The 13,231-nt window shown below is 37.7% G+C and overlaps 2 protein-coding genes across 2 annotated transcripts in view; both read right to left on the bottom strand.

Annotated features, from left to right (window-relative positions):
* LOC126262262 (alpha-tocopherol transfer protein-like) overlaps window positions 1-9,495 on the bottom strand; it is a 204,173-nt gene extending 194,678 nt beyond the window's left edge. The window contains exon 1 of the mRNA XM_049958760.1: window positions 9,284-9,495. Coding sequence (XP_049814717.1) covers window positions 9,284-9,348 — 65 coding nt within the window. The 5' untranslated portion in view covers window positions 9,349-9,495. The remainder of the gene's footprint in view (window positions 1-9,283) is intronic.
* A 613-nt stretch (window positions 9,496-10,108) lies between these two features.
* LOC126262256 (uncharacterized) overlaps window positions 10,109-13,231 on the bottom strand; it is a 50,717-nt gene continuing 47,594 nt past the window's right edge. The window contains exon 2 of the mRNA XM_049958746.1: window positions 10,109-11,882. Coding sequence (XP_049814703.1) covers window positions 10,677-11,828 — 1,152 coding nt within the window. The 5' untranslated portion in view covers window positions 11,829-11,882 and the 3' untranslated portion in view covers window positions 10,109-10,676. The remainder of the gene's footprint in view (window positions 11,883-13,231) is intronic.

The following is a 13,231-nucleotide window of genomic DNA, read 5'->3' as shown; positions in this document are numbered from 1 at the left end:
CACGAGGATGTAAAGAGCAACTGATAATAGATGCAGAGGTGACATATCAAGCTAAAACTAAACAAAGGTCGCTACACTACACATACATTGATTACCAAAAAGCTTTTGATAGTGTACCCCACTCATGGTTACTACAAATATTGGAAATATACAAAGTAGATCCTAAATTGATACAGTTCCTAAACATAGTAATGAAAAATTGGAAAACCACACTTAATATCCAAACAAATTCAAATAACATCACATCACAGCCAATACAGATTAAGCGTGGAATATACCAAGGAGACTCATTAAGTCCTTTCTGGTTCTGCCTTGCTCTGAACCCACTATCCAACATGCTAAATAATACAAATTATGGATACAATATTACTGGAACATACCCACACAAAATCACACATCTGCTATACATGGATGATCTAAAACTACTGGCAGCAACAAATCAACAACTCAACCAATTACTAAAGATAACAGAAGTATTCAGCAATGATATAAATATGGCTTTTGGAACAGACAAATGTAAGAAAAATAGCATAGTCAAGGGAAAACACACTAAACAAGAAGATTACATATTGGATAACCACAGCAACTGCATAGAAGTGATGGAAAAAACAGATGCCTATAAATATCTAGGATACAGACAAAAAATAGGAATACATAATACAAATATTAAAGAAGAACTAAAAGAAAAATATAGACAAAGACTAACAAAAATACTGAAAACAGAATTGACAGCAAGAAACAAGACAAAAGCTATAAATACTTATGCTATACCAATATTGACCTACTCATTTGGAGTAGTGAAATGGAGTAACACAGACCTAGAAGCACTCAATACACTTACACGATCACAATGCCACAAATATAGAATACATCACATACATTCAGCAACTGAAAGATTCACATTAAGCAGAAAGGAAGGAGGAAGGGGATTTATCGACATAAAAAAAACCTACATTATGGACAGGTAGACAATTTAAGAAAATTCTTTATAGAACGAGCAGAAACTAGCAAAATACACAAAGCAATCACTCATATAAATACATCGGCTACACCACTGCAATTTCAGAACCACTTCTACAACCCTTTAGATCACATAACATCAACAGATACGAAGAAAGTAAATTGGAAAAAGAAAACACTACATGGCAAGCACCCGTATCATCTAACACAGCCACACATCGATCAAGACGCATCCAACACATGGCTAAGAAAAGGCAATATATACAGTGAGACAGAAGGATTCATGATTGCAATACAGGATCAAACAATAAACACCAGATATTACAGCAAGCATATTATTAAAGATCCCAATACCACAACAGATAAATGCAGACTTTGCAAACAACAAATAGAAACAGTAGATCACATCACAAGTGGATGTACAATACTAGCAAATACAGAATCTCCCAGAAGACATGACAATGTAGCAAAAATAATACATCAACAGCTTGCCTTACAACATAAACTTATAAAACAACATGTTCCCACATACAAGTATGCACCACAAAATGTACTGGAGAACGATGAATACAAATTATACTGGAACAGAACCATTATAACAGATAAAACAACACCACATAACAAACCTGACATCATACTCACCAATAAAAAGAAGAAATTAACACAACTAATCGAAATATCCATACCCAATACAACAAATATACAAAAGAAAACAGGAGAAAAAATTGAAAAATACATCCAACTGGCTGAGGAAGTCAAGGACATGTGGCATCAGGATAAAGTTGACATTATACCAATTATACTATCAACTACAGGAGTCATACCACACAATATCCACCAGTACATCAATGCAATACAGCTACATCCAAACTTATATATACAACTACAGAAATCTGTAATTATTGACACTTGTTCAATTACCCGAAAGTTCCTAAATATAATGTAACATATACCATACAGTTAAAAGGAAGTCACGCTTGATCAAGGTCTGCGTCACCTTCCATTTTTAACCAGACATAACGTCTGAGACAAGAAAGAAATAATAATAATAATAATAATAATAATGCAGCGACATATGTACTGAACAGCATGCAGTTACCAGACTCAAGGTTGAAAGGCATAATTAATTGGACCATAGTGATAACACATACAAATAGTAACCGAGTTTGGACATTATTTTCAAAGCATGTTGCTAGTCCTACTGGCCCTAATGGCCCTCAAAAAGGCAAGAGTAATAGTTGGTCCTAATCTAAGGGATCATTGGAGAAGGGTACAAAGAAAACTGGTTTCGCATCTAGTAAATGAAGTGGTGAGAATGAATTCATGCCCATGATGTGGAAAGGGCTTCAAAGCTGACCAATCTTCCATTTCTATGATTGTAGTATGTAAGTGCAAATGTTTTCTAGAACACCTGCTGCAATCGATGTTGTTGATTAAGATGCCAGATACTGTACCACCAGGACTACATTTACAAAATAAAAAACATATACCTCAATCTGGGATCGAACCCTCGACCTCCTGCATGCTAACCCAAAACTCTATCCACTGCACCAACTGTACAGCACAACCAATATGAGCTGGCAGAGATACATGTGGTTACAATGTTGCCAGATTGCCACTCTTTAATGTCCTTTTTCTGCCGAATGTACTCGCCAGAGGAAATTTTGTGGGAGACATTTTTTTGTCGCTGGCATCTGAGGAATCGCACTGCGAAGCCCAAGTGCACGAATTTCGTTTCACCCTGTATAGTCTCCATTGTTAATATATACAAAATTGTAGTGCTGTTATAAATGAAAAATATAATTTTATCAAACCAGTCATAAAATTTTCAAAAAGCTTATAATACTGTGCAATAGTCAAGTCGTTTGTACAAGATCGTTTATTTCTGACACATCTGGTATTTCTCAACAATTTCCTGAAATTTGTCATCTTTTCTGTAAGATCCCAATTGCACATTTAATTGTTTTTCTGGTTTTTGATGATTAGTATTGAAGTTTTCTTGATATGCCATTATATGTTTTGCTGGAAATACATGCAGAAGGCACAGTTTCAATGGGGAGACTTCATCGCTGATGAGAATGTGTGGTGCTGAAATATTGCTTTTTGGTAAGCTTTTCTGGGTATGTGCAACTAACTGGCTGTAAAAAGTCCTCCATCACTTTGTTTTCTTCTAGCAACTACATCAATAACCAGAACTTTTTATCAGCATCAACAATATCCACTGAAACTACAGAAGAGTATTTGAGGCAGTTGAAATAACTTAATCTACTATGCAGCGGACATTTAAGTTTGCAATGGTGGTTGGCTATTGCTCCAATGCAGCTTGGAAATTTCCATAATTATAAATTTTTTAACCTACATTCTAGAAGTGTTTGGGGTGGTGGCATTACTTCAAGTCCAAAATCTAGCACAACAGCTGAACACTTGTCATAAAATATCAAGTTAACAGTACATCTTCCAAATCAAAATGCAAATGCTAAATGTCTGAAAGTGGCCCTATAGCCAAAATCCTGAAAGGAAAGAGAACAGAACATTTTGGTAGGAAATAATTTAATTAATATACTTAAAATTAATAATAATGGAATAATTAAAGAAATAATCAATAATGTTTAATTTTAATGGAAATCTGTCATCAAACAGCAATGTAAGAGCCAAGCATGTTTATGTCTTTTCATTATAAACAGTTAAAAAAAATAGCAGAAATGTATTCTTTTGGTTGTATGCTTTGTTATAGTTATCGTCAATAACAAATTTTTGTTTTAAAAAGATACATTTTCTTTGTTCTAGAAGACAAATGAAGAAAGAAATGGAAAAAAAAACCTGAAAACTACATTCAGGAAGAATGTGCAAACTCCACAGCCTAAATCTGGTTCTGCCTCCAATTCTTTGCACAAGTGGAAATTTCAACTCATGGAGTTCATTCAGGACTTTGCTCTTCTGACCCCAAAGCTAGGATACTTTACATATCTTTCAGAGGGAGAGAAGAAGAAGGAGAATAAGATGAAAAAAAAGAGGAGGAGGAGGACGAGGAGGACGAGGAAGCGGCCACTGGCATAGATGGAAAAAATCAGAGACGAGTGTCTTAGAACTTGTGGGAATTTGGCATAATTGCCAAAAATTACACAGTTTAGTGATGTGATGATACATAGAACAATCACAGAGCACTTTATATACAAAGCATATAACACATTATAATACCAAAAAATAGAGACAAACAAAATTTATGGACAGATAAAACACTTGTTCTTTCTTTCTATTATCAAACTGGTGGTCGATCTCTGTGATAAATGCTGCAACAGAGCCCTCCAACCTTCAGTGTGGTGCAACACATAGTGAGTAATAGTGAAATCCTAGTCCAACATGTAATCCCGGAGCAATGCTGGAGGGTGAAAGGGTCTGCTGTAGTGGGAGCTTGGTGGGTCGTCATCAGTGATTTTTGAAGTATGGAAACGGATATCAAACCCTGCTGTTGAGATGGTAGCATCTGTGCAAAGTTCCACATAGGTGGAACTGCTTTGTAGCATCTGTGCAAAGTTCCACACTGGTGGAACTGAAAGCAGAAGTATTGTCCACAGGTTGTAAACAAAGGTGGTCATCATCCTGTTCCACCAGCACCCAAGTGGGCTTTCAGTGTTGGACTGATGAAGTTGAAGGTTTGCCTTTCATCATGATGGGAAATGTCCGTTCTCCCCTCTCCCCCCAAAGGATCTTGTAGCATCCAGAATATAGTAGTTGGAGAGCAGCAAAAATTGTGTTATCTCATAGCATGACATAAGAGAAATCAAGTAAACAACTGTGAAATAAATCTTACCATATGCCATGAGCTTGAGATGGCAGTGAGGATGTTGGCTATGTGAAGTTGGACTTTTTCACCAAAAATGGTAATTCTGCAGTAGTCAATGATGGAAAAGGTAAGAGGAATTCAGCCGCCAGTGTGAGGCATTCACTATACAGTACTTCTGTAAGCGAAGACTTCAGGTCGCCTTGTTTGCAGTTTGGATACCAAGTAGGAACCATAGCAAAGTGTCAGTGCATTGTCTGTTGTGGCACACCAAAGTGGCTTTCAGGGTTGGGTGCCACCTTTTGATCAGCCTATTGCTTTGAGGGTGATAAGTAGTTGTATGGAAGCACTGAACTCCAAACAATTCGTACAACTTGACAAAGAGAATTGATTCAAATTGCCACCCTGGTCAGTTGTGATAGACACTGGGCATGAAATATCCATACGCTAATGAACGTCCATGCCATAGATTCCACTGCTATATCTTTTCAGGAAACGGCCCCATCCCACCGCGTCGTATAGTTGATGGCTGACAGAATGTACCTGAAGCCATTAGACTCTTGCAAAGATTAAGTCCAGGTGCAAATGCGTGAAGGTACTGTGAAGCGGCCACACAAACTGCTTTATAACGAGTTTTTTGGTGGGGTGAACTGCTGGATGTGACAGATTACGCAAGCTGTCAAATATCATTTTCCTGAACAAAGTCAAGAGCCAAGGGCCATGGTCTGCTATGTGATGTATTGCATGATAGGTAGGTGTGCAAAGCATATATTCTGATGTATTGTAGCTGCAAGCTTGTAGTGGATCGTGAGAGAGGTCCTGCTACTGCTTGTCTTGTCTCACACACACACACACACACACACACACACACACACACACACACACACACACACACACACACATACGTGCGTGCGTGCATGTCCAAATGTCCCGATTAGGATTAAAGACAGAATGGACCATTGGGCTTTGGTCAGTGAAAAAATGTGAGGCCCTCTACATCTTTTTTAGAGTATTTTACCGCCTCATACAGAGCCAGTAACTTTTTACCATCCTCGTAATTTTTTCGAAAAAATGTGGAGATTGCTGGACACCATTCACTGTTTGTTGTAAAACTGTACCAATGGCAGTATCGCTAGCTTCAGCAGTGATAGGCTGACGGGCTGTAGGTGACGGGCTGTAGGTGACGGGTGAGCCAGGGTCACGGTGCTCTGTAATGATCATTTGATTTAATCAAAAACTCTTGACATTTCCTCTCATAATGTTACACCTAGATTCTTTCTTGTATTTTTCCCAGACAGAGTGTCGATTAGAGGAGCTTGAATTGCCATGGCCTGTGCAATGTGATGCCACTAGAAGTCAATCATATCTAAGAATCTCCTAAGTTCTTTGCAAGCTGTGGGCCCATGTGTCAGCTGAATTAACTTCGTTCTATCCTCCAGCACCCTAATCCCCTCTGATCAAACAGAATGTCCCAAAAATGTTACATTCTTCGGTCGTAGCTGATATATCTTGGCATTCACTACTACATCTAACTGTTCCATGTTACAAGAAATATGTTGGCGGTGTTCTTCGTGCTCTTGTGGCAAAGGAGAAGAAATGAACACATCCTCGTTGTGTTATGAAAAACAAAATGGGAGTTTGTGCAGAGCAAAATCTATGAATCACTGCCACATCTGTGCCGTATTATTCAGTCCAGAAGGCATGTATGAGGCACATTCAATTAAGTTGTGGGACATCAAGGAATATTCCTGTTTCAGCCCCTACGGTTTCATGAAGTTCCGATAGGTGGCGGTGCTATACATAGCCTTCAAAATAGTGTTCCAAGCAGAGAGCTGTCCCTAAGTTTCTTTTGGTGGAAAACCAGAGTATCGCAGATACTCGTAGGCATTTGCAGAATGTCTATGGAGACCTGAAGTGAATAAAAGCACAGCAAGTCGTTGAGCGTGGCATCTGTCATCATAGTGACAATGTCTCTCTCTCACACGCACGCACGCATGCACGCACCAGTCCAACCTCCTGTGTGCCACCCAGTCTCACACAGCTGTGACTGGAATTTTGGGATGTGCAGTCATGTCTATTGGTAGTGCTGACACACTCGTCCACCACTTGTGTTACTCACAGGTGTGTGCCTGCTAGGTTTCTTGCCACCTTAACAGAAGACCATAAAGAGCAACGACGTACCATCTGTGCAGTATTGCTTACATGTTAAGAGGCTGATCACGACAATTTTTTTGTCGAACATTGTCACAGGTGATGATACACGGGTTTATCACTTCAAACCTGAAACAAAATGGCAATCCAGGGAGTGGCGCCACACCACCTCTCCTCTGAAGAAAAAGTGCTGGATTTTCTCCAGAATTATAAATATATTTTCAGTCATTTCACTTCACAATATAAATCAATAAAACACACATAACCTCTTCTCCATCCTCACAGTTCTAACTCAGGCAAACAACTGTCCTAAAAACAAAGATTTTCTTCCAACAACACACAGCAAAGAAATTACTATCATATATCGATCTATTTATGCATAATAATCTTTGGAACATACATTCCACAAATAAAATACAAATAATTGTTTATCTTTTTTGAAAAGTCCATAATCACCATTGTAATTACATTAAGTATTTATAAATGTTGACATTTAAACATCTTTGCATAGCTACATAGTAGTGAATTTTTGGCCTTTAAGTTTTCAGTATGGTATCGTTCATTTCATATGATCAAAGATCGGTTAGTACATTTATCTTACCATAAACAGTCACCACAAAAATGCAAACCAACTTCTCATTCTTCATGACAATGCAACGGGGCACACAACTTTGTGCAACTGAGAGCAGCTCACAAAATTTCACTGGACGGTTCTTCCTCATCCACAGATTTTGCACCTTCAGACTTCCATCTGCTTGGCCCAATGAAGGATGAACGCCTGAAGGATGTACTCCATGGAATGTGTATGGTGGGGAGGTTATTTATGCAGCTAGATGTTGGCTCTGATAATGACCAGTAGAGTGATATGATGTGGGCATACCGTTCCTCCCAAGTAAGGTGGCATAAAACTGTCGCATTGAATGGAGATTATGTTGTAAAATACAGTTTCGTAGCCAGAACAGTAAGGAATAATATGGTACATTGGAATACTAAATAAAAGAAACCTGCTTTCAGAAAAAAAGTTTGTTGCTTACTTACTGAATGCTCCCACAAAAAATTCAAATAAATGAAAGTGGATAATAATAGCAGTTTAGAAATGCCCACAGTTGTCATCAGTATTTGGAAGTAAGCCTTCCAGCAGTCTATAATGCTGAATACTGAGTGTGAGAAGTCTTGGATATTTGGTACTGGATAGCAAACAGAAATGATCTAAGAACTGAGGGTCCCATAGTCTCCACATATCCGAAAAGCACCATTTTTTTGGAGCCAAACGAATCGACAATGCTTATGTACTGTTTGAAGGGTGTAAAATGCCCTTGGTTAACAAATCATCTACCACGGCTTTCATGATCTGTAACTTGTCAAAGGAAAGATGCCGTGGCTTACAAGAGAACAAGAGAACAGAAGTCTGTAGCTAAGGTAAAATTTTCAAAATTTTTAGGTGTGTCCATTGATGAGAGGTTAAACTGGAAACAACACACTGATGGTCTGCTGAAACGTCTAAGTTCAGCTACGTATGCTATTAGGGTTATTGCAAATTTTAGTGATAAGAATCTCAGTACATTAGCTTACTATGCCTAATTTCATTCACTGCTTTCGTATGGCATCATATTCTGGGGTAATTCATCGTTGAGTAGAAAAGAATTCATTGCTCAAAAACGTGTAATCAGAATAATTGCTGGTGCCCACCCATGGTCATCCTGCAGACATCTATTTAAGGATCTAGGGATCCTCACAGTATATATATTCACTTATGAAATTTGTTGTTAATAATCCAACCCAGTTAAAAAGTAATAGCAGCGTGCATAGCTATAACACCAGGAGAAAGGATGATCTTCACTATGCAGGGTTAAATCTGACTTTGGCACAGAAAGGGGTAAATTATGCTCCCACAAAAGTCTTTGGTCACCTACCAAACAGCATCAAAAGCCTGACAGATAGCCAACCAACATTTAAAAATAAATGAAAAGAATTTCTAGATGACAACTCCTCCTACTCATTGGCTGAATTTTTAGATATAAATTAAGGTAGGAAAAAAAAAAACCAACTTAAACATTAGTGTCATGCAATATTTTGTACAGACATCTTTTATTAACCTGACACGTTCCACATCATTATGAAGTGTCGTATTCATGATCTATGGAACAAGTATTAATCTAATCTAATCTAATCTAGAGACAGGCAGTGTCTCTGTAGTTTCAGTCTGGCTGGTGACACTTTCACATGATTGAGGAACATCAGACGTTACAACTTGGAATAATTTTTACTCTCACATTCCATTACTAGTATTTTTACATAACAACTCCTATGAACTCTGTCACCCTTAATGCCATGGTGGGTCAGGGACAGGGAAACACTAAATGCACATGTATGGAATTTACTGTCACTTACCTGTACATCTGTACATACACTATAAGTGCAGAAGGAAGGTAGGTGTAGTGGGTAGTTGATGACATCCACAAAGATTCCAACAGATTGACGCACTGCTGAGTGGTGTCCACCACTTTTTAGCAGCAGCAGCAGCATGTACGCCAGCAACATCTGCATCACTAACTCGTCAGGGTATCTATATTCATTGTCATCCTCTGCGTTGGTAATGAATTCTGTACTCTGATTTATAGGTCCTTCGTTTCACACCAGATATCTGTGAAGCTGAGATCCTGTGAAGGAAGGCACTCAAGAGATGAGGGGTGAATGTTGTAATGACAAAAGTTGAAGTTTGACCTCCGCCAACTAGTTGGGTCACTTGTGCAGTAACTTCTGTATTGATTATTTAATTAGATAGATAAAAAATCTACTCACCAAGCAGCGCCAGAACACACACATGAAAGACAGTTGTAATTGGCAAGCTTTCAGAGACAGTAGCTCCGTCTTCAGGCAGAAGGATTGAAGGGGATGGAAGAGGGGTGAACGAAAAGGACTGGAGAGGTCTAGGAAAAGGGGTAGATTTTGGGAAAGTCACCAGAACTGTGGGTCAGGGCAGACTTACTGTATCAAATGAGACCTCCTCTTACAATACCAGTATATACAGCACAATACTCCAGTACTTTTAAACAAAATGACATACACAGTAAAGGTAATCAACATTTGATCAATACATTTTTCATTTTGTTTCTGGACCAAAAGTAATTTTGGGTCAGAGAGAGAGAGAGAGAGAGAGAGAGAGAGAGAGAGAGAGAGAGAGAGAGAGAGAGAATTTGAAAATATTTATTCACAAAAATACAAGCCTCATTTGTTAGATATCACAACATACATGTATATGCACTTTCCAAAGGCAACTGTCATTGCAGAAACATTTCTTATTAATAAATGGCAGTAGGAGAATTACAAAGGTGACACTTGGAAACATCAGCCCTAAGGCACTGGCCTTGTTTCTTTGTAAGACACATCGCATAAAAGATACAAAATAAATTTGTTGTACTATCAAAATAGGAACTCTCAGTATAAAATAATTACACAGAGTATGCCACAGTTACACAATTTTCATAGAAAGGAGTGATTGCAGGTACATTCTTCACTTCTCAAAGGAGAAAATAAAAAATTCCTAAAATTTATATATGAGGAGTTCTCTATAAACAAACATGTAATTTACTGAGCTTCATACCTGTCTTAATGCCAGACACAAAAGTCAAGCACTAACAAAAATGTCAGGTATGAAATACATACTAACTCTCATGTGGCAAGATGTATCACTTCCATGAGCAATCACAAGTATGAGGATATCTGTTGATTCAAGATATGCTCATTTTTTTAAAAATACAAATGAATACTTTTACTCCATACTTTACTGGAAATTTGCCCTCAGTTTCTTCTGCTCATACATCTCCAGGAATAATGCTAGCTTACTACTTATTCTTTTACACCCACCACCACGAAAAGAAGGACTCAAAAAACTGTTAATAAATTCATCAATAAGAATTTGTGGTTCTGTTATTCCTTTCCTCTCATATACCGATTTTTTTATGAACTTCAATATGTCGTCTTCTTCTAGCTGTTTAAACTGAAAATGGGTTACACTTCCACAAAAAATTAGACTGCTACCATCCAACTGTGTGCTGAAACTGTTATCAATGTCATTAACAATAAAATTTTGTTCAGTGGTAAAAATGAAAATGAATATTACTTTAAGAAACTGCCTGTTCATTAATTCATAGTTTCTTTTCAATTCCAACATCATGTTTACATCACTTTTTTTCAGGTCGTCTATTATGACTAAATTATAACCACACAAAGACATGCGTTTGTCAATGTCACCTGCTGAGAGCTCAGAATGAACAGGTGCCATAAAATGGTGGACATTTTCTGACCATGGGAAAAACTGAGCTATTAGTGATGCGACATATGTTTTTCCAACACCAGAACTACCTGAAAATATCAGAAATTTTAAATCTGAATCCATAGGCGAATTCATGGTCTCGATAGTCCTTATTAACTGGTCTTTAATTTCATCTTGGCCAAAGACGTTTTCATCCAATACACCTCTAAGTTTTTCTATGTTAAACACTTTATTGCAGGTGTTCTGAAAAAGTAAATGAATACTTATCAAAACAACACTCAGGATAAAGCACGTTAGAAACAGTGTCCACCACCTACACCACTTCCTTTCTGGTTCCTTATGACTGTGCATGCTAGATGTGACCACATACTTTGGGGATTCTCCATGTGCAGATTGTGTGCTGAATGGGTATACAGTTTCATCACACTTTAAAAAAACTGATGGTGAATTATATTCACCACTATTATTAATTCTATAGCCAATCCACCTCTGCCGCAAAATAGAAACTTCTTTACTACCTATATGCTTCACTGTTATTTCCTGCTGATATATCTGTCCAAAGCCAGCTGGTGAGAGCACAGTTTGTTTAACCCCCCTCTTACAGATAACTGTTGTTTTGATGTCGGTGTTGCCCATCTCATTTCCACAGGAAGTAGTCATTTTGTGCAACTGCTGTTTGTTCCTTTTTTTTTATGGGAGCATTCCTTACTGTCTCTGAAATGCAATGAAAATAAAATATTAACTCATTTTATCACAGTACTGGATCAAGGCATGTTTTTGTATAACATAAGTTCAATTCTCACATACCACCAAGGTAATAGTTAGATATACGTTCTAATTCATAAAGTAAAATGTTCGTGTATTAAAATATTTAAGGCAGCTTGCAAGTTTTCTTTCTCTTGTGTGTGCGCTTGTCAACAACTCTGTGTTTCTGTTATTTGATGAATGGTCTCCCTTACTCTACAATTATTTACCTTCTACCAGAGCTTTTGGGTTTTAAATTAGTTTGTTTTTGGATAAATGTGGCTTTTCAGGTGCACTTACAAGTACAGGGATCCATACTGATATTAATTATTTCAGTCTGAGTGGTGGCATCAATTTTTGATGCACTTTCTTTGTCAGTGAAGCGGAGGTTGTTGAAAAGCAGGAGTATGCATTGCCTTGTACACCTTTTTCCATCAGTGGAGAACGTCAATTTTGTTACCTTTAGTTTTTGCATCCTTTTTCTCTGCAAGGCATATAGGGCATTCACATGTCCACATAGCACAGTTTCCCAACCAGTTAACACAGACTGAAGGTCAAAGGCTGCTCACCATATGGTGCCTGACTTCTATACACGAGGGTAGTATGTCCATACCTTTTACATTTATAAAATGTTTGGGATTTGGAATATGCAGATGAATTAGAAGTGCAGAGGGAATTTCACTGTTAAATGGAGAGTACAGACATGGTGAAAGAGACGATGATAGAAGAAGAAATTAATGTCGAATTGGAAGATATAGGGGATTCAATATTAGAAGCAGAGTTTGACAAACTTGTAAGCCACTTGATGTAACTAGGCAAAAGAGATAAACATTCCACTGGAATTTCTAAAATCATTGGCGAAGTGCCAACCAAATTGTTATTCCAGTTATTGAGTAGAATCTACGAGACTGCCATCTATGAGACCATCAAACTCTTGAGAGAATATATCCATGCAATCCCAAAGACATCAAAGGTGAAAAATGCAAAAATTATCACACAGTTGGCTAAACATATCATGCAGCCTAGTTACTGATAAGAATATTATATAGAAGAAATGAAAAGAAGATTAAAGAGCAATCAGATAACAATCAGTTTGGCTTTAGGAAATATAAAGACCCAGAGAAGCCATTCCAAGGCTTCGCTTGATGACGTAGGAAGACATCAGAAAAATCAACACTCCTTCATAGAATTTTTCAGCCCAGAAAATTGAATGCCAAGATAACATGGTACAAGATGTCTGGAGAGAGAGAGAGAGAGAGAGAGAGAGAGAGAGAGAGAGAGAGAGAGAGAGAGAAGCTGCATGGAAAGGCAGATAATAT

This window comes from Schistocerca nitens, chromosome 1, assembly GCF_023898315.1.
Source record: "Schistocerca nitens isolate TAMUIC-IGC-003100 chromosome 1, iqSchNite1.1, whole genome shotgun sequence".
NCBI classification, from domain to species: domain Eukaryota; kingdom Metazoa; phylum Arthropoda; class Insecta; order Orthoptera; family Acrididae; genus Schistocerca; species Schistocerca nitens.
This window is presented reverse-complemented; position numbering and strand designations above follow the sequence as displayed.